A 25,401-nucleotide genomic window follows, 5' to 3' on the forward strand; every position below is an offset into this window, starting at 1 on the left:
CACTTACTCCTTTGCAGTTAAAATGAGCCAGTCAAGTTGTTCCCCTGGTTTTGTAATGAAACAAGCAAATCAATCTTTTCAATGTTCTGGTTGGCGTTTATAGATGATGATAGTGAAGAATTTTCTGGCATTTGTTGAGACAAAAGTGTTGTCACAGGTGGCTGACCCTCATTTTGAGGCTGACTTGGCTGACTTATAGCCATCAGCTGATCTGGCAATGTTGCTGGTCCAGGAGTTAAAAGCTGGCCACAATCTATAGAGACATTTAAAATAAAATCATTTAAATTCTGTAAAGCTACTCAAGTTATCCAAGTATTTTCTTTTTTTCCCTCAACAGTATTTTATTTTTTCCAAATACATGTAAAGATGGTTTTCAACATTCATTTTTTGGAATTTTGTGTTCCAAATTTTTCTCCTTCCCTCCCTTCTCTTCCCCTTCCCAAGACAGCAAGCAATATGATAGACATTTCTTTCCCTTTATGATATTAATTCCTTCTCATGTGGTTCAATGATCAGTTTTTTTTAAAAATTCTCAAAACTATGAGACTAATTCTAAACTCTCTCCTGAGTTTTAGTCATCTCTAACTGCCTATTGTACATCTCCAACTAAATATTACACACACACACACACACACACACACACACACACACACACACACACACACACACACACAGTATTGGAGAATAAAAGAAAACTCCATCTTATGAAGTTTCTTCCAAAATCACATCTCATTAATTTTCTTTTTTGTAGTCACTTATCTTCCCATAGCTTCTTCCCAAATCTTTGTGTCTAGCTCTAAACTCTCTTCTATATTCCAGTCATATCTACCTTTCACTTTCCAATTAACAGCTTAAAATACTGGGAAACAATATATAAAATTCTAGTGGAAAGGGAATTATCATATATATAAGAGCAATTGGCCAACATACCTTTCAGTGACAAAGATGATGCTCCTCTAAGGCACAAATCAGTGACTAGTTTTTTTCTCCAGTAAAGGATTTGTACTTCTTTTCTAAGCCTGATCTCTACCCTCCACCACATTATCTTCCAGAAAATTACCTCACCTCTTTGAAAGGGGCCGGAGTCCAGATAGAGTTAGTCACTTTTCCTCTCCTCAACACCTCAAAAATCTTCAGCACCTTTCCCTGTCCTTTCCTTGTTTGCTCAGAATACAAGGTGCCCTTCTTGCCAAGGCCTTCCCATCTTTTATTTGTGCTTCCTACTACTATTTCAGAAATTTACTCCCTCAATCATTCTCTCACTCTCTCATTTTTAATCTAAGTCTGCATCTGCTGGCTCTTTCTCAACAGTCTAAAAATTTGCTCAACTCTCTTTTCTAAAACCAAACCTATAAATCCTTCCTTGATATCTTTATTCTTTATTTTTCTCCCTGTGAAATGGTGAACCCTTAGAAAGAGAACCCTATACATACCATCCATTCTTGAACACTTGGTGATATGACTTCTAGCTAGAACAATCTAAAGAAATATATTTCTCTATAACATCAGTGATCTCATTTGCTAAAGCTGATGTCTTGTTCTCATCCTTCTAAAGCATGTGACACTGAGGATGACTTTTTTCTCTTGTATAATTTCCCCTTCCTCATCTTAGTTCTTGGCACAAAGGAGAAAAGTAATTAATACTTGTTGATTGATTCTGTAGCACTTGTCTTTGCAGGTTCTCCTACCTGTTAAACTGGTCTTTTTCAATCTTCTCCATTAATTCACTGCTCTCCTCTATCACAAATAAGTATAAGCCAAGGTTCTGTATTAACCCTGCTTCTCTCTCTTGTTTCCCATTCAGATTTAAAATTGTACAACAAGATTCAATTATCAGTGTGTCTTATTCTAAATTCTCCTCTGAATTCTAGTCTTTTCTGTCTACTGTATTACTCTATTATCTACAACCAGACACAACTCATGTCCAAACCTAAATTCATTATTTTCCTCCTGATTTTTTTTCTCTCTCCCATCTACCTTCCCTATTTCAGTTGATAGGATCACCAAACTCCCCATCACTCAGGTTTAAAACCAAAGCCTCAGGTGATTCTTCCACTTTTCATACCCAATCAGGTATGAGGCTCTATTGATTTGATCTCTGAAATCTAGCTTACATTTTTTCTCTATGCCTATTGTTCCTATTTAATTTATAAATCTCATTACCTCTTGCCTTGACTTTTCTCAAAACTTCCTAACTAGTTGCAATGATCCTAATTTCTCCCTTCCTCAAATCTATCTTTTACATACCTGGCAAAATAATCTTAATACACCACTCTTTCCAAACCACTCTCCTCAGAAATATTCTGTGGCTTATTACCTTTGGGAGAAAATGCCAACTTTGTCAGGAATTAAAAGGTCTACACAGTCTGGATTCGTCACATTTTCTATTTCAAGTTAAGATTTTATCAAATAAGTTACCTATGTAAAATACTTTGAAAATTGTTATATAAATACTTGCTATTACTATCATTATTATTGTCATTTCACAGGATCCCCCTTTGTTCACTCTCTGTCTCTGCTAAAATGGCCTACTATCTGTTCCCTAAACTTAACCTGCTGTTGCCTGCCTCTATATACAATCTCTGAACTGCCTATGTGGTACAGTGAATAGAATGCTGACCCAAGATCAGAAAGATTTAAGTCCAAGTTCAGATTTAGAGATAAGCTATGTGATAGTAGAGAAATCAGTTTAGTGGCAAGTGTAGTTTAATGGCAAGTACTTTCCAGAGTTGTTGGGAGGAGAAAATATAAGACTGAAGCCCTATGTTGTAAAGGACACATCTTTGTGTCTTTGGCATTTGACATCCTGCCCAGCACAGAAAAGTGGGACTTGGACCTGTGAGGTCACCAGGAGGAGCAACTCCTGGATCAGAAAGTTCCCTTCACCAATGGAGGTCTGTACCTTCTTTGCAATTTATCCAGCTTTCCAGAGCTGACATTTAATAACTGTCTGATCAGTTTAACCCATCCACATGCTTTCATCCAGTAGGCTTAGGCACACAGCTCACTTTTCAGTTGGCTAAGGCTTCCAGTCTATGTCTGTAGCATGGGGGAAAAGCTTATATGGAGACTAAACTTACAAAGCTATTAAAAAAAGTCAACTCTCAATTGCTAAGTCATTTCATTCAACATGTAAGCAGTAATAAAACACCACTTACTATTCTGAATGCCAAATAAAAACATTCCTGAAGTTTGCTGAGATGAGCCAGGAGAATTCTGCAATTGGTTCATCGAGCCTCCCGTTGTATTGTGAAATAAATTAGTCTGCTGTGGAGGTGAAGCTGCAGCTCCCTGGATTCCTGGCATGTTGTTTTGAGGAGAGTAGAGAGGAGGCTGCTGAAGGTCTGGCTGGTTCATACTGGTCTGCAAGGCAGACATGGAAGCCGAAGAGATGAAGAGTGTGACTTGCTGCTCTTGTGAACTAGGTGACCCTTGGACCAGCTGAATCTGGGGAGAAGTGTGGAACAAAGATGGCTGGGGTGGCTCAGCCTGGGTGGATCCTGGGGTCTGAAGAGAAGAAACTGTGTTCTGGTTCTGAAACTGCATGGGCTGTTGTTCTTGATTCATTGATGCCATGTTATTTTGTGGGTGAAATATAGACTGGTTCTGCTGTTCTTGGTTGGCCAGTGGATTCTGATTTGGGTTGAAAATCATATTTGGTGGTGGTTGCTTTGGGGATGCCATTGTAGCCATGGTATTCTGGTTACTGAATAAAATATTCTGTTGTTGCTGCTGCTGTTGCTGTTGTTGTTGCTGTTGCTGCTGCTGTTGTTGATCTTGGGATGAAGAGCTGTTCTGGATGGCTACCATTGAATGCTGAGCCTGGAAAATTGTCCCTTGTTGGTTCTGGGCCATTGAATTTGGTGGGAGAGCACCTAAAGATACTGGAGGCTGAAACAAACCCTGCTGAGAGGGTTGGGCCTGTTCTTGGGCAAGCATAGGTGACTGAATATGAGATATCTGTGTCTGCTGCTGAAAAGCTGTTTGTTGCTCAGTGCTGGGTGCTGGCTGGAGGGGAGAAATGGAGTTCTGTGTAGTAAAAAATGAGATCTGTTCTTCTTGAGACACTGTGTTATTCTGAAGTGTATTTATAGAACTTTGAGAAAGGAACAAGTTGGTTGGCTGCTGGTCTTGAGGAACAGAAGAGCCTTGCAGTACAGCCATAGTACCCTGGGAATGAAACATCGAAGGCTGCAACTGCTCAGAGGGTGAAGTAGAAGTCTGATTGTGGACAATGGGGCTTGGGCTGTGAAAAAGAGAACCTTGGGTTTCCTGGGATATATTCTGAGCCTCCCCGATAGAATTTTGTGGGTGAAAAAGCTGAGCCTGTGAATGAGAAGGCTGCTGCATAAAGCTCCCAGACTGAAGAGACAACATCTCATTACTCTGCTGGAATAGACCATTACCCTGTGGTTGAGTACCACTGTTCTGAACAGCCATCATATTTTTGGTAGATGAAAAAATGTTGACTTGAGGTTGATTTTCTCCACTGTGCTGCATCTGTACCATAGTTTGAAATACATTGTTTTGTATCTGTTTTACTTGTCCTCCCGTCTCTTCTCCATCTGTTGAATTTGAAGTCTGAAACATGGTAGGACCTGGTGTTGCAACTTGTTGTGTTGTAGTAGTAGAAGTTTCATTCCCAGAAACTGAAGGAGAAGAGAACAATTCACACTGCATTTGCATGTCCTCATTGGTAGATAATGCACTCATCATATGTGATGCTTGCTGGTAAACTGGAGATTGTTGGAGGTTTCCATTGGCAGAGGCAGTTGAAGAGAATAACTCAGACTGTATTTGGGCAGCTGCCTGGCAGATACTCTGCTGCATTTCCATCACCATGGCTGCTGATGATTCCATTGCTTGCTGTTGCTGCTGCTGCTGTTGCTGCTGCTGCTGTTGTTGATTAGATAATGTATTTTCGGCTTGGGGATGAACATTTTCAGCTCTTCCAGTCATTAAATTTTCTGGCCTGGCATGGACAGCTGGTTCTGTTGAAGAAAATATTCCAGGACTTACAGTGTTTTGAATTTGACTGACCTGCTGAAAAATGTCAGCACTAAGCTGTTCCTGGACATTCTCATTGCCATCTGAAGCAGAAAACAAAACTGAAGATAACTGCTGCTGGGCCTCTAGGACTTGTTGGACCAAATCCACATTTCCACTGCTGCTGCTGGCAGCACTAGCTGTAAAATTTCCAGCTTGTAACTGCTGTATGGTATTTTGTAGCTGACTCACACTGTTTGGTGGTGAGAAAATGTTGGATGAAATCTGTTGTTGCAAAGTCTGTCCTTGTTCTTGCAGGGGTGATGGCTGCTGTTGCTGTGACGCCTCAGTCAACTGAGACAAATTCACCACAGTGCCCTCGGACTGCAACACCTCTCTAGATTGGGGCTCTCTGCTCTGAAACTGGGTCGCCTGCTGCAACAGTGCATCGCTGCTGGACAGCTGGCCGGCAGCAGGACCTGCTGGAAAAGTCCCTGTTTGTGAAATGTCTTGTGTCTGCAGAGTTGTCAGAGTCTCTGGGTTGAACACTTTACTAGACTGAATTTGCTGTTGCTTTTCATTTTCAGGAGGTAAGTGGGAAGATGATGATGAAAAAGATCCACTTCCGGATATGTTGGAGATATTTTCTAATGTTTGCTGAGTTGATCCAACTGCCTTTGTTGCCTAAAAAACAAACAAACAAACAAAAAAATCCCCCAAAGATATACTAACAATGAGACTTGAATGATCAGAAGTATGGAGAAAACAAAGTTATACTAGCTCAATCTAGGAGCATCCTGGCATTCTGAACACATATCAAGAAGCCCCAAACTAGAACTAAGGGCTGTCCTATTGGGAAATGACTAAACAAATTAAAGGATGCAAATGCAATAGATTATTGTGCCATAAGAAGGGCAAAACAATTTTTTCAGATAAAATGAGAAAGACTTTTATGAAGTGATACAGAGTAAAGTTAGTAGAATTAAGTGAATGGTGTATATAACAACAATATTAGAGAGAAAAAATAATTTTGAAAGACAGAACTCCTTTCAATGAAATGAGGAAGAGTTCAGAAGATTGAAAATAAAACAACCACTACCAACTACCAACTGAGAACGGCCAGAGAAGTGATAGAAAATGCAGGGGGGAAAAACCTCACAATTTTACACACAGCCAGCAGGAAAATTTTTTTTTGCTGGTCTACGTATCTTCATATAAAAGTATTTGTTCCTCTGTACCTCTGTATTGTTTTGTTGAGGGAGAGGAGTGTGAGGAAGAGAGAATAAATGCTTCTAAAATCCACTTCTCTCCCCCCCGCCCCGGCTGGGGTTAAGTGACTTGCCCAGGGTCACATAGCTAGGAATTGTTAAGTGTCTGAGACCAGATTTGAACTCCGGTCCTCCTGAATTCAAGGCTGGTGCTCTATCCACTGTGCCACCTAGCTGCCCCCTAAAATCCACTTTTTAAAAAAAGGAATGAATTTGTCATTTCTAAATCACTAAATAGAATGATGGCCAAAATAATTAAATGTTGTGGTCTTTAATATTTAAGTTTTAATATATGTCACTAATATTGAAACAAGTAAAGAAGAACAAAGGGAAGAAAGGAAGCCTATAAAAATATAACATGAGGGAAAATACAGTACCGCACAGAACTCTTGCTAATACTCAACATGCCATTCAATTCTGTCTTAATTCCTTCCTCCTTAAAATTTTATAATTGAAGTTCATGGGAAAAAGAAGATCCTTTTTACAGGTGACAGCAAAGAATTGCTCAACAAAGAAGGAATATTTGTGGTTTTGAGGTCAGTAAAAGTAAAGGCAAAGTTAAACCCATAAAGAAAACTTAAATAATATAAAAATGGAGGCAGAAAGAAAAACATCACAGAAAAATCATTCTGTGCATAGAGGATGTTTTAGATTCAGGTCAAAGGTTGGAACTCACATCAACATAACTCACCTTAAAGACAGGAGAAGATCTTTTTTCTGCTGTTACTTCCATTGGAGTAACATCTTCATTCTTAATCATACTGCTTGACATGAGTGGAGTGATCAAGGCACTAGGAAGAATATTTACCTTATCTAGGTTACAACTAGTAGCTTTCATTACTGCAAACAAACAAAAAGAAATTTACAATTCTAATATATGCTGGATTTAAGTGACAACTTAAAGAGCTATTTTCTCATGGAACTATAATGGTAGAAAAATAAGTATGATCTATGTGATGAAGCAGTTCACAAAAATGTAATACTTTTCTCTCCCTTCCTCTCTTTTTATTCTTTCCTTTTCCTTTCTTTCTACATGGGCAATATGATATGGTAGAGAAAGTCTCAAAGCCAAGAAGCCCTGAGTTTATGTCCCAATTCTTAATACATAGTGGCTGTGTGACCTTAAGAAAGGCTTAACCTCTCAGTTCTCTAGGCAACCTTTAAAGACTAAATTTCAGAAAAGATGCTGACATGCATTAGTAGAGGGAGCTTCCTAATCTGGGAGTGCCTTATACCCTTAAAATCACAGATCCAGTTTTTATCCCTCACATGGGTTTCATGGTTCTCAGGACTATCTTGAGAATATAATTTGAGAGTTTAACAGCCAATTTAGAAGCAAGTTCTGAGCCTAATTTATTTTATTATTGAGTGTAGTCTGAAAAAAAGGAATAATTTTATAGAAAATGCAATCCCCACTCCTTAGGAATTTATGGAACTTAACTAGTTTACTAGAGGTCCTGGGGAGCCCTAGATTAAATTGCCATCTACACACCTATGAGCACCTGCTCCTTATCAAACGGGTTTGTGATGTCAGTGAAGGGCCCTTTGCCTTGAATGGGAATGACTGCCTCCACACCTGCTCATCCTACTGGAACTCAGCTTAACCCTGGCTTCCACTCAACATACCAGATTCCCTCTTCACCGCTTAATATGGAGAGGGCTCAGGTTTAACATTCAAGGCTCTCCTTCATCACTGACCCATCCATTTCTAAATTTTCTGGTCAACCTTTTTACTCCTGTCATTTCTTGTTACTCACATGATGCAATCTCTCCACTGACTTGTGTGTCATACAATACTGATATACCATTGTTAGGAAAGCCTTTATTTCTGGGAGAACCTTGGGGAAATTAATGGTGCTTTGCAATTTTTGATAGCAATCCAACACTCTCCTCCTTTTTGCTTGATTTTTTGCCCTGCTTGTCCATTTGTACTGTCTACTCCAGACATGCTTGAAGGTGGACTGACTTTGTGCTCATCCATTCAACTATATGTTATAACCTAGGCAATAAAAATTCTTCACCCATTTGGTTTTTGCTGTGTGGATGGTTAGGTAGATGGTAATGAATCTCTTCCAAGAGGCACTACAATGTTCTGGGGCTTGAGCTAACTAGCATAATGTTGATTATAAAAAGGAACAACTGGAGGATCTCACTACTCACAAGGATTCCTTTTCAACTTGGAACTTCTGTATTAGATAAACACTTTCTATTTTACACTTTGCCACTTTGCCTAATGTTTATAATTAGTGATTCATTGAATAAAACCTTTTCTATTCTATCTTTCACAGAAACTTGAACAGTTTTGATATAACAATGGGAGATGTCTTATTGGAAAAGAGCTTTTAAGGTAATGCTTTTTCCTACTGAATCAAATGCTTTTTAAGAACAGTTAAGTACAAAGGGATATTGCATTCTTATCTCTATATACTTATTTCAGAATGGTGCTCTTAACCATATTTATTCTTTTTAGTGAATTTCCACTTCCTCTATTAGCACATTCAAAACTGTGAGGTGAGAGGCCAAGTGTGATAGCTTTAACGTCCTTGATGATAAAAAGTTTATTATAAAAATCACTGCCTATCTTTTCTATTTTTATACCTTTTTGCTGTCCTTAAATCCCCTTAGAAAAACTTTGCTTAGCTGGACCTCTTGCCAATCTTTTAATAAATTAGTTTTATTCTTCCCTGTTTCTTTCTGATTGATGAGGCAAGAAAGGTCATTATCATCCATTAATATGAATCTCAAGATTTTTAGAATTATATAAGTAATATGAAGTCAATGTTCCACTGAACCATATGAAGTGTCACAACCTAAGTTTTGTTTTTATTTCTAAATCCAAAAATATTGTTTTTCATCCAAAAATTTTATAATAAAATTCATACAGTGTTTTGAAAGTGAGAGAATATTTGAATTATGAGAGGAATGATCTGACTTCCAAAAGAAACATCTTATATAATGAAAGTTCCTTGGGAGTCTTAATATTTCTGTCTGGATCCTTAGTGTTTAGCCACAAGTTTTGATATGCTTATTTATTAAGGACAAAAGCACTTAACAAATACTATTCCATTCATTCATTTATCCAAAAATAGAATAGGTATAGGAAGATTATCAATTTGCTTATCAGTGTCAAGAATACTCTATGTAGTCAATAAATACTTAATGGATTGAAAATGTCAAGTCTCACAGACTAAAAAAATTTTTTAAATTGGTTAATAAAATGCTGTTTTCTCAACCTTTTAGTTTAAAATTAACTGAAGATTTACTTCAATGTAATATATTTTGTCAGTAGCATGGGATGAAAGCAATAGGAAACTATGCAGGAGTAAAAGACAACACAATACTTAACTTCTAAAACTATCCTTCTACTGCAGAAAGATCATTATTTGATCAATTTTATAGTAATGGAATAGGGATAGTATAACTACATTTTTATTTTTTAATTTTTTAAAAGCAGGTTTGACAAAGAAAACCTGAGACTTCTATTTTCAAAGATAAACACAATTGAGTAAAAAAGGAAGGAAAATAATCATACTGAAAAATTAAGTCTTTACATATGAACAAATTAAAGAAAAAAATAAGGTGTACTATAGGAAATGTAAAGGTTTATCTATTAAATATGTTTATGAGGATCAATCTAGTACCTTTTATAGCCTCTTCAAAAGAACAAGGTCTTGCTGGGCTGGACATTTCCTTCTTCACATTTACATTCAGAGCATTAGCTGTTGATTAAAAGAAATAATGGTATTTACTATAAATTATCCAAGTGAACAAGTAGGTTTTGCTTCAAACTTCTTTAATAATGACTATTTCCCTATAAGATCTCACTCCATTTCATGTTCAGTACTGAACTGAAATTTTAAACATTTTACCAAAATTCTATCTTTTGTATATTAACTTGTTTTTACATAAGCAAGGGAAAGAAATGTTCATGCTAGTAGTATTTCTGAAGATCAGGGGCAATCAAATGTGATTCAACACATCCTTATCTAACAGGTTTACTATTAATCAATCATTAACATTTATTGAGTACCTATTCAATATACTAGACACTCAGTATAGTAGACACTGTGCTGTGTGCTGAGGATGCAGAAGGAACCAAAAAACAGTCCTCACCCTCAAGGAACATATAATTTGATAGAGGAGACAATATGCAAACATATATGTACAGGATCTAGACGAAGTAATTAAAAGAAGGGGGACAGTAGAATTAAGAGGGATTGGGGAAGGTTCCCTATAAAACATGGGGTTTTAAACAAAGTCAGTAGGGAGGATGAAGGAGAAAGAGAGTATTCTAGGCATAGAGGACGGCCAGAGAATATGCCGAGAGCTGAGAGTGTGACTGTCTTGTTCATATGATAATCAGGAGACCAGGGTCACTGGTTCGCAGAGTACGTATGAGGGAGTGAGGTATAAGAAGACTTGAAAAGTCAGAGGGGGAAGTTATGAAGGTCTTTAAATGTCAAAACAGAAAATTTTTGTGTTTGATCCTGGAGTTGACAAGGAGCCACTGGAGTTTATTGAAGGAATGACATGGTCAAAAGTTGTGCTTTAGGAAAATCACTTTAGTAGCCAAATGAAAGATGAACTGCAATGGGGAAAAACTGAAGTAGGCAAACCCTCCAACAGGTTACTGCAATAGTCCAAATGGGAGATAATGAAAGCTTGCACTAGAGTAGGGGCAGTGTCAGAGGGCAGTTTGTGGCACAGCAGATGGAGTGCCAGGCTTGCAATCAGGAAGACTCATTTTACTGAGTTCAAATCCCACCTCCGGCACTAGTTGTGTGGTCATGGGGAAGTCACTTAATCCTGTTTGCCTCAGTTTGGTCATGTATAAAATGAGTTGGAGAAGGAAATGGCAAACTACTCCAGTATTTTTGCCAAGAAGACCCTACATATAGAGTGAGAGAGTGTCAGACATGATGGAAAAACAACTGAACAACAAAAACTGTCAGAGAAGAGAAGATAGTATATTCAAGAGATGCTGCAAAGGTGAAATCAACAGGCTTTTGTTAGGATTACTAGGTGAGAACTCAGGTTGTCTGGACAATTACAAGGTAAGAACTCAGGTTGACTTGATAGTTCTCTGGCTCAGATTCTAAGAGGAGCAAGCTCATTGGTTGGAGTACTTCTTCCCAGAAGCTCTTGCATTATCCCACACCCATTTTCTGGGAGGATAAAAGAGGCAACATTAGGCCTGGACAAGCAGTCTGGACTGGGGAAGGACAAGAGCTGGAGGAGATCCAGAGCCAGGATTCAGGAAGAAGAAGAGGCTGGATGGAGGCTCCAGAAACCTCCCAAGAAACCTGCTCATAGAGGAAAAGATTATACAGAAAAGAAACCTCCTCCCAGAGAAGGATTACAACTGAGAGACGACCAGACCCTCACAATTTAAGAACTTTACATTTGGCACCCAACGTGGGGCAAGAACTTTTGCTTATCCTGACAAGAGGAGCTAGACCAGACCTTCGCAATTTGGCTCCCAAATAGGAACAGACACGGTCCTGATTCCAGTGGAAAAGCCTCCCATCCAGATCTCAGTCTCTCTGACCCAGAACTGTGAGTAACAAGGAAACTTTATGAAAGATTAAGTGAGTGTGCTAATAGATAAATAAGGAACTTAACTTAAGGGCTAAACCAGCAATCTCTTATAGTGAAATGGGGCAAACACCTTCTGTTCAAGGAAAATGTTTAGAGAGCATCATCAATGTTATGAAAAGCCAAGGATTGATTATAATTTTGGAGGAGATTACTAAACTTTTAAAAACTGTGAAGGTCATATGTCCTTGTTTTTCTCTGGAAAAAGAATTGGATCCAGATGAATGGGAATTAGTAGGAAAGCAATTAGGTGAACACTACAATTGCCTTTGTGACATTTTACCTTTTGGTTCCAGACCAGACTCAGTTTCCAAAGATACAATTCATACCTACAATTTAATTCAAATGGCTTTAAAAAATGTTATTCTAAAGGAAGAGATGAAGGAGCAAAATGGGGAGGTGTCAACTAAACTAGGTGAAAAGGATGAATCAGATAACAATGAAGTTAAGTACAATTCTGAGCAACAGGAGCACCTCCCATCTCCTCCCTCAATTAACCCTTCAGGGGTGGAGCAAGAAGGAGGAGGGCAAGAGCCAGAAACACAAACAGAATTGCCTGTGAAGCAGCCTAAGCCTATGACAAGATTAGAAAAAGCATTGGTTAAAGCTAAGAGAGAAGGACAGGATATAAGTGATTTTATACATGCATATCCTGTGATTGAAGATATTGACTCTGTAGGTCAAAAAAGGAGAAGATATGCACCTTTAGATTTGAATAAAATTAAGGATTTGAAAAAAGGTTGTACCCTTTATGGGGCTACATCAGCTTATGTTAAAATGTTACTAGATGGTTTGTCTTATGAAGTCCTAACCCCAAATGATTGGAAATCCATAGCAAGGACATGCCTGCAACCTGGAGAAAATTTGCTATGGCTTGAGGAGTTTCATGAATTATGTAAAATTCAAGTCAGATGCAATTTGGAAATAGGAGTTAACACACAACTCACTTTTGAGCACTTAGCTGGTGAAGGTCGGTATGGAGAGAATTCAGAACAGATTAATTATACCATGACAATATATGAGAAAATTGCTAAGGCTGCAATAAAAGCTTGGGGTGTCCTCCCTGGACAGAAAGATCGGGGAGAGGCTTTCACTAAAATACAGCAAGATCCCAATGAACTTTTTGCAGATTTTGTGGGACGTTTGCAAACTGCTATCAAAAGAACTATTGGAGAAAATGCAGCTACAGAAATAATGACCAGACATCCCGCTAAGGAAAATGCCAATGAGATTTGCAAAAGAATTATATGGGGATTAGACAAAGATGCTCCTTTAGAGGAGATCATAAGATGCTGTGCTACAGTGGGAACAAATGCTTTTTACACCCGGATAATGATGAACGTGGAAAGACAGGGTCCCTCCTGGCAAGGGCCTTCTAGAGAAACTCGGCGATGTTTTCAATGTGGAAAAATTGGGCATCTAAGAGCTCAGTGTAGATATGGAGATACAGTGAGAAGACAGGGTGAGAGAAGACCAAAATGCAATAGAGGACTCCACTGGGCATCAGAGTGTAGAATAATTCTGGGAAATGGGATGAGGGGCCCAGGTCCAGGGCCCCAGGCAAAAAAGACTTGGGGCATGATGGCAGCTGATGTTACACCCAAAGAGCCTTTAGAAGGTCAGGACTCTGATTTGATCAACCAGCAGAAATGCAATCACATGGCAGAAAGGGATTATCTGATAAGTCAGCCAAAAGGCAATCAGATTGCAAAAATGGATTACACTTGGGGAGAATACAGGCCTTTTAAACCAACAGGGCTGTGTCCAGTGCAAACAACTCCAATGTAATTGCCAGATGATGAGAAGAGATTTAAAAAGTGGTAATATAGAAGGAAATTAGATAGGCTGGCTGCCTGGGAGAGAGGGTTTGCTTATATTTCTTCAGCAGGAGAAGGAATCAGATGGGTGCCAACGAGTCGTATTCGCCTTGTCCATCAGAGAGAGACAGAAAAAGAGAAAGACCTCAAAATAAAGGAGAAAATCTAAGAAACATCTGGCACTGAAAGAGCATGGCTAATAAGAAGACTGTTAAAGAACTTTAAAAACCAGCAGGAATCACTGGACTTCCTAACACAAGATGAGACTAATGGACAATGGACCTATGGACATTTATAAATTCTCAATTTATGATTATTTGATCATGTTATTTGTTATATACTTCTAGCATGTATTATGTTACTATGTTACTATGTGCTTATGTAAGTTATGTAATTATGTGTAATACCTCCCATATTGATGGATTTATGTTTCAAGGTCATGACTATCCTATGTTCTAAATCAAAAGAAAGGGGGAGATGTTAGGATTACTAGGTGAGAACTCAGGTTGTCTGGACAATGACAAGTGAGAATTCAGGTTGTCTGGACAATGACAAGGTAAGAACTCAGGTTGACTTGATAGTTCTCTGGCTCAGATTCTAAGAGGAGCAAGCTCATTGGTTGGAGTACTTCTTCCCAGAAGCCCTTGCACCCATTCTCTGGGAGGATAAAAGGGGCAACATTAGGCCTGGACAAGCAGTCTGGACTGGGGAAGGACAAGAGCTGGAGGAGATCCAGAGCCAGGATTCAGGAAGAAGAAGAGGCTGAATGGAGGCTCCAGAAGCCTCCCAAGAAACCTGCTCATAGAGGAAAAGATTATACAGAAAAGAAACCTCCTCCTAGAGAAGGATTACAACTGAGAGACGATCAGACCCTCACAATTTAAGAACTTTACAGGCTTTGGCTACAGCTTGGATACTGTGGGGTGGGGAGAGAGAACTAGTAAGAGATAGTGAGGAATTCAGGATGACTCCTAGGTTGTAAGCCTGAGGGGCAGGGAGGATGGTGTTGCTCTTTAAAAAAAGGGAGAGTAAGAAAGTTTAGGGGGAAAGCTAATGAATATATTAGCAAAATATAATTAATCTACAATTCAGCAGACTTCTAGAAATATTCAAATAGACAGTGGGTATATAAGGCTGAATTTAAAAATACATAATGTGCATTTGGAACTTTTAATTCAAAATTTTTTTTTTCTTGTACAACATCCTTTTCTTTTTTTAAAAATTTTTTAATTAATTTTTATAATTATAACATTTTCTTTGACAGTACATATTCACAGGTAATTTTTTTTTTTTTTTAAACAACATTATCCGTTGTACTCCCTTCTGTTCCAAATTTTTCCCCTCCTTCCCTCCACCCCCTCCCCTAGATGGCAGGCATTCCCATACATATTAAATATTTTATAGTATATCCTAGGTACAATATATATGTGCAGAACTGAATTTTGTTGTTGTTGTTGTTGCAAAGGAAGAATTGTATTAGGAAGCTAAAAATAATCTGGGAAGAAAAACAAAACAAAAGAAAACAAAACAGTGCTCACAGTTTATACTCATTTCCCAGTGTTCCTTTTCTGGATGTAGCTGATTCTGTCCATCATTGATCAATTGGAATTGGATTAGCTCTTCTCTATTAATTCAAATTTTACCAACTATAACATATTAAGCTATAGCAGACAGAAAGCTGGTCTCACAACCAGGAAATTCTATCTCTGATTCCTAGCAGCTTTGGAACTTTGGGCAAGTCACTTAAATAAGTCAATCAAAAATTACTTATCACTTTCTACAGTATGCTAGCTACCGTCCTAAATGCTGGAGATATAAATATAAATGAGAACAATAATCCCTATTCAAAATGAGTTTGTATTATACTATTGCTTAGTTGCCCAGTGCTGTAGACAGATCCTAAGCTGATAAAATGCAGAGAAGGAACTGAGCTGAGCTCCAATAATAGAGAAAGTTTCCTTACTTGAAAGGTGAAATCAAAGTTTCTATCTATTTCCTTAACCTAATATATATGTGTGTATATATATATATATATATATATATATATATATATATATATATATATATATATATATATATATATATATATATATATATATGTATATATATATATATATGTAAATATATATATTACTAACTTACCACTAAGTAATTACAAATTATCCTACACAACTAGAATCTCCCTGTAAAACTTAAATAAAAAAGCTCTCCAAATAAAGATTCCATCTAAATAGATTCTGATCTATTTTACTGTGTTTGATTCAAATGCAATTTATATTTTCCATGTATCATTCCAGAACAGATAATTTCAAATGATAGTTAAGAGTTATCAGACATACATGCAGACACAAAAATAAAACTGTACATATTTCTTGAGAGTTGTTATGTTGCACTACGAACAGATAAATGAATTATAGAGCATCTGATAAGAAATAAATCTACATACAATTCACAAACAGTTAACTGATTCCATAAATTTTAACAGCTAAAATCAGTAAATAATTCTTCAAAATTTATTTTATTTCCACTTCTAAACCAAGTGATCAATAACTTAGTTTGGGAATTATCACAATGTGACAAGAATGAATGAAAAAATTATTTTAAGGCATTTAATTAAGAGAGCCTCAGCTTTCAAGCAGCTCATTTTCTGATTGAGGAAGATAACATATAAAAGAGAGTTCATCTGCACATCAGATGAAAAGGTTGAAAGAACTAAGGGCATAGTAGCAAATGAGGACAAGGCCCAGGAGACATGACTGTGAGAAAGACAATGTCATTAGGATTATAGGACAAAATGGCAAAAAAGATATTAATGCCCTTTGTCTTTCATCTCACTGGAAAGACTGCAATTGGTGACCTTCAGGATATCCTCTCAGAATGAACAGTTATGTTCTTCTCTTTGCCTAAATACCCAATGGAATTTGGGTTTCTGTATAGTCTGAGTTAAAGGGTTAACCATTAGTTAGTTAGTATTTCAGATATTTCTACTTGAAAACCCATGTCCTGTTTTCTGAAGACATACTGAACACTTTTCCCCAAAGTATCTGGTCATCTGACTGTCACCACTGCCCTGCCGTCCCCCTCTAGGATCCACATCTTCCACTGCTCTCCTGGATCTAGACATCCTTGACCTCCAAAATCCATAGACTAGTCATTAGAGAAGTTAATCCAGGTTCATCTAACAACTCCCACTCTTGTGCTTCTTGATTAGTGACTAAATGTCAGCTGGTCCACTGCATCTAATAATGGACTTATCTTTATATCCTATCTATTTGGCCTTTCAGGACATCTTGCCATCTGTCTTCCTTTGATATCTGTTATTCCCTAATACTCAGAATACTGCCTAGTACAGAACAAGCATTTAATAAATGTTTTCTATTTATCACACATAAGTTATTTTAGGAAAATACTTGAAATGAAAACATGACAAGATGATTATACAAATGAAGCAAAGTAATAATCACTTAAATGCCTTTTCTAAAACTGCAAAAGCTATTTTTATTTGGTATCTAATCAATGTGATATCTCTTAAAAGCCACTATACTTCTCTTCTTTTCCATTACATTGGCAATCAAGAGAATCCTACTAACTGTGGCTAACTATAGAACTCGTGTCTAAATCAAAGAATATTTAAATCATGTGCAGCAAACAGCAAAGCGATTATACAAATACATGTATATATCACAGATACATGAGTGATTACACACATACAAATGCAGACATGTGTGTATCTATATACATATATGCAAATTGTTATTGAGAACAGTTTATTTTGATTAATTTGATTATCATTTCCTTATTGAAGCTTGAGAGCAGAACATGTATACTACTGGGTTATTATTAACAGCAAATCCTCACATTGTATACTTCACTGGCAAGGAAATGAACTGGACAAAGTAATTCTAAGGTTTCTTCTACATGCATATAATACCATACATTCAGAAAGAATCTTTAGTTTGGAAAAAAAAATATTTAAGGTAATCATTTTTCCAACAATGCTTATTTCACATAGTCAATCAAATGACAAGTATGGTACTTGGTAGATATTAGGCACTAGATTCAAATAAAAAGCAAAAACAGTCCATGCTCCAGGGAACTTACATTCTAAGGGGGAAGACAACATGAACAGAAATAGCTATATACCACAGATATGTAGAATATTCAAGTAAACCTCAAAAGAGAAGACAATGTTAAAGAAAGCTGATGAAGAAGATGGTGTTTGAGTTGAATGTTGAAGGAAGCTAGAGATTACAAAAGGCAGAGGTGAAGAGAGGACCTGCATTTCAGACATGAAAGATTGTCATCACAAATAGCATCCAAATGAGAGCTACAGCACCAAATGAAAAATAAGTAAATAAAAGTGGCAAGCAGGCCAGTATGGTTAAGATTGTAGGGAGGGATGATGCATAGGAAGACTGGAAAGAAGAGAAGGAGTCAAGATGTAAGAAGTTTTAAATGCTAGAGGTAGTCTTTATATTTAATCCTGGATGTAACAGTGACTCACTGAGTTGAATAGACAAAATTATACCTGAGCTTTAGCAGTTTGGGGAGGATGGACTAAAGAAGAGAGGCACTTATTCCAACTAGCATTCAAAGGCTACTACAATAACTCAGGGAGAACAAAGACCAAGGGGTGGAAATTTCAGAAACAGAATTACTATTAGGAAAAAATGAGCAATTATAACTATCCCAAAGGAAATGGACTGCCTTGTTGTCTTGATGAGGTTTTTAAGCAGAAGCCGAATGACATAATTTTGTCTCAGTACAGGATATGTTATTTAAAATTCTATTATTCTTTATCAAAGTGCAGACCACAAACATATAGGGAAGCCTACTCTTATCTCCTCAGAGGTGGGTATAGCACCAGATACTTTTATACCACAGTACCAGGACCTTGAATTCTTGGATGGTTGTATTTAAAGGGCATTCTGTCTATGAAAGGATTATTGATTATTCTTCAATAACATTTGTGGTGATAAGAGTAAATGGACTGCCTAGCAGCTGAGGGAACCAAGAAAGGTTCCCTAATAAACTGCTATAAATCAGCAGCTAAAAGTCTGCTTACTTAAATAAAGCAGTAAATTTCAGTTCCTATACACTATGATTCCTACTAGAAGACAATGTCTTCCATTTAGGCAATAAAACAGATCCAGTAGTATGGGCCCTCTGAGTCAGGCCTATATTAAAAAGTATATTATTATATACTGGTCCGGCTTCTTTAAGAAAAAAAAAATACAAATAGGATGTTCATTTTCTTTACTTTACTGTAGGACTAGGCATATGATTACATAATTGTTTGAAATCATATCTAAAATATTTGCCCTTCTGCAATTTGGTGCCACAAGCCAAGTAGAAATTAAGAGTTGAGATTTGACTATAGTACAAAATAAAAATGACTAAGCAAATATATTTCTGTATTTTCTCTTAAGATGTGAATAGACACCCAAGGGACAGTGAAAGATACTTGCACCTTATGGGAATTACACCTTGTCTTTATTTGCATTTCTATTCTAGATGAGACACTGATAAGATAGCATTTATTAAAGACTATTCATTTGGACAGTCATCTCTTAAAATAGAGTACCTAAAATAGAGCCCCAAATATATTATAAAAAAAAAAAAAACTTTCTGGGCCTGGCTATTTCCCAATTGCAATGATCTTTATTCAGGGTTGATAAGAGTGAGCTTCATCTAACTCTGAAGTCTAAAGGGTCTCAGCTTTTCATACTGGTGTCCTGACAATTTGATTCACTAAAAGTTTTATATGTAAACTAGGAAGACTTTTATTTAGTCATTTTCATTTGTTTCTAACTCTTCTTGACCTCATAGGGGGTTTTCTTGGCAAAGATACTAGAGTGGATAGCCATTTCCTTTTCTAGCTCATTTGATAGGTGAGACAAACAGATTAAGATTTGTCCAGGATCACGCAGACCTGGTTTGAAGTCAAGTCTTCCTGACTCCAGAGCCAATGCTCTGTCTTAACCTGCCACCTTGCTGCACAAAACTAGAAAGATAGCTTATATCAAATTTACTGAACAATTAAAAACTGGCAAACATAAAATTACAATAATTTTTATAATAATGACAAATAATTTAATCCCCCCCAATATCTAAGTTATAACTCTCCCAACATTCTCCAAGAATTAAAAATTAATCATTCATTTCAACCCTGGCTTCATTCTGGGACTTACCTGTATCTGGAGTGTAGGTGAATGGCTGAACATCATGGGATCTTCCAGCATTGGTCACTACATATATTCCCACAGACACAGGCAAGGTTATATATTGGTCATGATATGGAGGCACCTTCACAATAAGATGATTCTGGTTGGACAAAGGTAAAGGGGAAAATGAGAAAATCAGAGGGCTAAAATGGTAATACTACTAAAATTTTATTAACTTATTTTTCTGAGCTATAAATGAAAAAAGAATTCATTAAAACATATATTCTATTAGTCAAATTAAGGCTAGAGCTAGATAAAACTGCTAGACATAATATAAGTCTTTTACCCTGTACTTTGTCTAGCATCGATATCTTAGGATCCATTGGAATGAAAAACTTTATTCACAGAAAGTTAAAATTCCCAGGCTTTCAGAAAATAGAAGACAGATGTCATTCACTCACTTAACTTTTTCAGGCATTCTCTATATACAGATTTTATTGACAATATGCAAGGGAAAAGAGCTTAGGTGCTCTTTCATAGGGACATGTTAAGTGTGTTCTATTATTTTTCTCAGCAGAAAATGTAGACTAAGATCCAACATTTTTCTTATATTAAAACAGAAGGATAACTTGTTAGTACTAGAAACATGTCAATTTCCCAGCAAGTTGTCTTTTCCTCTCAAATTATTCCTTCTTCTAACTCCTCTCATTCCCATTCTCAACCCTGCTCCTTGGGGAAAAAAGAGTCGAAAACCATGTTCTGAGAATTAAGAAACCTGGGCTGTAGACTCTACTCTGTCACTCAGTCAAATCACTCTACCTCTGTAAGCCTCTCTCTCTCTCTTTTTTCCTGCAAAATGAAAGGAATATACTAGATGGTTTCTAAGCTCTTGATTAAAAATTCTAAAACTTTAAAAATGATATTTGGAGAGAAAAAAAGCACCCTCAAGACAAAACTACAAATACAGCCCAGGTTAAGTTGGTAAATTATTATAACCTCTGCAATCCTTCCATGAAAACAATCCTCCTCAGTTGAAATCTGTTCTACAGTTTTGGACTGTTTTTTTGTTTTGTTTTGTTTTGTTTTTTAAAGCCATTTTAATGCTATTTAAAAGGACTATGTTTTCAAAGAAACCTTAACAAAAGAAAAGAAGTCTAGCCCAATACCATTTTGAGTTCTAATCACTCCGACAACAGTGAATGTTAAATGAATTCTCTTTCCCCAAAGGCTCAAGTAATGGCAAAGAAAAATTAGGAAGCAAATGCTATACTTTTGTAAAGAATGCCAAGGTAGTTGAATGTAGAAGGAGTCAAAGGATCTTTGTTGTTTAACTGTGCTGTAGTTATTTGGGGCATTCTACTAACAAAGTCAATATTAGAGATTTTATCCCTATGCAAACCCTGAGCTTCTTTTTGTTCTATGTATCTACTTTAGGACAAGATTGCCACCACAAATATTCAGTCTTTGGGCCATATGAGGATATAGCTTAATTAGAACAAATTAATGAATTACTGCTGGAAAATAATCCAATGCACATATTCTATTGATAATACCTCAGTACTATATACATATAATACAGCAGATTCATTTATTACTTCTTTTAAAAATAGATTCGTGTGGCCATCTTCAACAATGAGATGAATCAAATCAATTCCAATAGAGCAGTAATGAACTGAACCAGCTACACCCAGTGAAAGAACTCTGGGAGATGATTATGAACCCCTACAGAGAATTCCCAATCCCTTTATTTTTGTCCGCCTGCATTTTTTATTTCCTTCACAGGCTAATTGTACACTATTTCAAAGTCCAATTCTTTTTTTACAGCAAAACAACTGTTTGGACATGTATTGGTTAACCTGCCATGGGTGGAGAGGAAGGAGAGGAAAAATTAGAACAAAAGGTTTGGCAACTGTCAATGCTGTAAAATTACCCATTCATATATCTGGTAAATAAAAACTATAAAAATAAAAATAAAAAAATTGTAGGTCCAGCAAAAATAAATAAATAAATAAAAATAGATTCGTGATTACAGTGGTAGAGAGAGCTCCTGGTGAGGAAACAACTTCTATCAATACAACTCTGTATCTGCTCTGTACCTGAGGGTGTATCTGAGTTGCTTGGAGACACAGAGAAGTTAAAGAAATTGCCCCAAGTCATACAGCCATGGTTACAGAAGGCCTCAAATTTACATGGTTCTGATCCAGAGAACAGCTCTCTATTCACTGCATCGCTTTTCAGATTTCATTTATAATTTGACTAATTCATCAGTTATTATATAGGAAGGACTGGCACCTACAAGTCATAAAAACTGTTTCCTCTAGCTATCAGCCTAATGAAGTAACAGCAGTGTAATGCCAACAAAGTCAACATCATTAAAAAAAGAACTATCAGATACAAATGGAAAACATCAAACACCCATACCTTGTTATGATTGTTACAAAGGAATACATTGATTACATGCTCCCATGGCACTGATTCAGTTTCTCAGATATATACATGTTTTAAGTCTTGTCTTTTTTGATTCTATAACTTCATTAAAAAAATAGCACCTGTGTCACTGATAAATATTACCTCTAGTCAAAATGACAGATAATTTCTAAAAGTACTTTTGCAATTTTAAGAAGAGCAGAGTTCTTAAACCAAGATTAAGTCTGTAAACTTCTGTATTTTTTAATTAGATGATAACTTTATTTCAACATAATCATTTTCCTTTGTAATCCTCTGTATTTTATTTCATGCACTTAAAAACATTATTTTGAGAATGGGCTGATAGGCTCTAGATTGCTAATGAGATCCACGGCATAAAAAAAGCTTAAAACCTCTGCCCTAGAGTTTACATCCTTTTATTTAGTAAGTTTTCCCATGTAGCAATTCCATTAATTTTATAAACTATATACTAAAACTTCAGTATCTGAAATAAATTATTTTCTAATAATGGTTTTTGTTAAAATTATTTTTTAAAAGGTAGTTTTTTATATACTCATTTTTAGAGTTTAATTGAAATCTTAGTATTAACTGGCTTATCAACTTCCCTTTTTTGTCAATTTGACACCTCATCAATCTTAAATTTAAAAAAAATCATATTAAAGATAAAAGTTTTCAGAAGCACTCTTACTACTATGATTTTAAGTCAAAATTTTGAATACTTTTGTGATATAAAATAAAACTAGTGTCAGAGGCAGAATTAAAATTTGTACCCCTTGAATGCCCAAGCCTTTGTTTAGAACAGTTATTCCAACTCAATAGATCTTTGTTTTTTTATACTGAAAGGCTCCCTCCCCTCATTTCCTCAAAGTCAATATACCTCTGTATCTTTCACAGTATCTTGACTCCCAAGTCTTTTCTTCCTTTTACTTGCTCACAAGTAACTATAAATTCTTCTTTTTCATTAGGGTCACAGATTTTTATAAGCACTAGGGAGAATATCTAGAGATCCAAAAAAAACCACTCCACACTATTTTGAGAAAATGCAAACCTGCCAAATTCCCTATTTTAATATTGTATTGTTTTTTGTGTCATACATAACCTCACTCTCCCAGAAAGTACCTTCAAATCTGTTACCTGTTAAATTTTCCCAGTATAGCTAATCTCTCTCTGAAGTCACTACCCTATTCCAAGCATTGCATGTCCTCCTAAGCCAAACTCTGTTAAACATATAATATGCAATTAAAAACATCAATACTTGGGTAAATTTGTTAAAATGGGAATAGATATAATTAGCATGCTCCCATCACATACATGAATATGTATTCATGTATAACTGAATATACAAGAATAAAGGTTTTACTGTGATTTATACTAAAGAAACTAATTGTCGAATGGTCAAAAGTAGTTTTTCCCCCATTATTTTATGATAATGTTCCTAAATGACAACACACCATACAAATATAAGTAATGATTATTCAATTATATTTTAATATTAAAAATAATTTAGGATGTTAGGGTTGATTTTTTAAAAACTATAAGTATTTATTCTAGTTGCTTATAACAGAAGTTACAAGATTATCTTTCAAAGAGCCTTTATAAGTTACAGTGATGAGAAAACTCAAAATAGGTGGCCAAATAAGAGGTAAATTAGTCAAATAAAACTACAACAATAAAGATTTAGCTAAACTTGCATAAGAAGAGATAACTTGATATATAGAAATGTTCCACAGAGTTCTTGAAGTTTATACTTTGCCTACAAAGCAGAAATTCTGGTACAGATTTCCTTCCTCAGCTACTTATAGAATAACTGGGGTGGGAGGGATGATTTGTTTTATTCATTAAACTGTTTAAGAAAACTTATTTACACTAATTTTAGGGACTACTGTTCCCATATGTTTTGAGGATGACTTAATAGTTAACTATATTTGTAGAACTCTTTCTGACATTCTACAATTTTTGTAAGTTAATTCTTGAATATACACTTTCTCTTCTCTTATTATCCACATACACCCAGGGTTTCTTTTTCTCTCAAAATATTTCCTGAATATTCTTTCCCAAATTTCCAGCTATAGCTTCTTTCACATATGAAAAGGCTTTACTTTACACATCCAGCTCTGATTTCATTTTGTAACAGTTCCACAAAAAACTCCTCTGAAAAAAATCCAGTTACAAACTTTAAGATAAAAATCTCAAAATTAACAGTAGAAGGACAGGATCAAATGGAAGATCACATTATGATTTAGTTTATTTACATACTTGCTTGCCAAAACCCCAGGACCTCTGGACATAGCCACCAAATAAGGATATAATTCCTTTCCATTCCACCACATGTCTGTCTTATTTTTATGATTATTCTTCTTTAATCTATAGTGGCTGGCATAACTACCCTGAAAAAATAGTGTTTTAAGAAATTAAACTACCCCAGATTTCAAAGTTTGTTTTTTAAAAAGACATTTATTGTTTAAGACATGTTAAAAGGTTTGAGTGACTATGATACAATTTGTTTTGGTTCTAGTTTCTGTATCCTGCTAGCAGGATCACAGGATAATGAAGAATATTAAATCACTTTAATCCAAGAATAATTTGTTCGGTGACTATTATATGTATGGTATTTTGTTAAGTGCTAGAAATATAGCTCTTAAAGATGAAGGCAAATAAAAAATTTACTCCCTATCCTTAAGAAGCTCACATTTTACTTGGATAAAGAGGGAGTGAAAATATAACAGTAAAAAATAAATAATACAAACATATAATACAATAATAAATTATACACACACACACACACACACACACACACACACACACACACATATATATATATTAAAATTCTGAGGAGGAGAGAAATAACACTAACAAATTATGGGGATCAAGAAAAGCTTCACTTAGTAGAAGGTGCATAATCTCAGCTTGGAAGAAAGCTAGGGCTCTTAAGTGTTAGTAAGAAGAGAGTATATTTTAGGTATGAAGAACATCTGTGCTGGTGCAACATGGCCTGCTACATTTGGGGGGAAAGCAAATTAGTCAATGTCAGTGAAAGATATGGTATGCAAAAGAGAATAATGTGTAATAAGCTAGAAGGAACTTTGAATCAAAAGTTCAGAAATTTTAATTTTACCTGAGCAGCTAGGTGGGGCAGTGGAAAGA

At 36.0% G+C, this 25,401-nt stretch overlaps 1 protein-coding gene across 7 annotated transcripts in view; it reads right to left on the minus strand.

Annotated features, from left to right (window-relative positions):
• Positions 1-25,401, minus strand: part of NFAT5 (nuclear factor of activated T cells 5) — a 136,160-nt gene that overhangs the window by 7,011 nt on the left and 103,748 nt on the right. For all 7 annotated transcript variants that reach the window (XM_074286097.1, XM_074286102.1, XM_074286098.1 and 4 more), the window contains exons 9-13: positions 19,858-19,990; positions 9,896-9,973; positions 6,946-7,094; positions 3,159-5,670; positions 8-253 (exon numbers count right to left, since the gene is read on the minus strand). In XM_074286097.1, the coding sequence (XP_074142198.1) occupies positions 18-253; positions 3,159-5,670; positions 6,946-7,094; positions 9,896-9,973; positions 19,858-19,990 (3,108 nt within the window). In that variant the 3' untranslated portion in view covers positions 8-17. The remainder of the gene's footprint in view (positions 1-7; positions 254-3,158; positions 5,671-6,945; positions 7,095-9,895; positions 9,974-19,857; positions 19,991-25,401) is intronic.

The sequence above is a fragment of the Sminthopsis crassicaudata genome, chromosome 2, assembly GCF_048593235.1.
Source record: "Sminthopsis crassicaudata isolate SCR6 chromosome 2, ASM4859323v1, whole genome shotgun sequence".
NCBI classification, from domain to species: domain Eukaryota; kingdom Metazoa; phylum Chordata; class Mammalia; order Dasyuromorphia; family Dasyuridae; genus Sminthopsis; species Sminthopsis crassicaudata.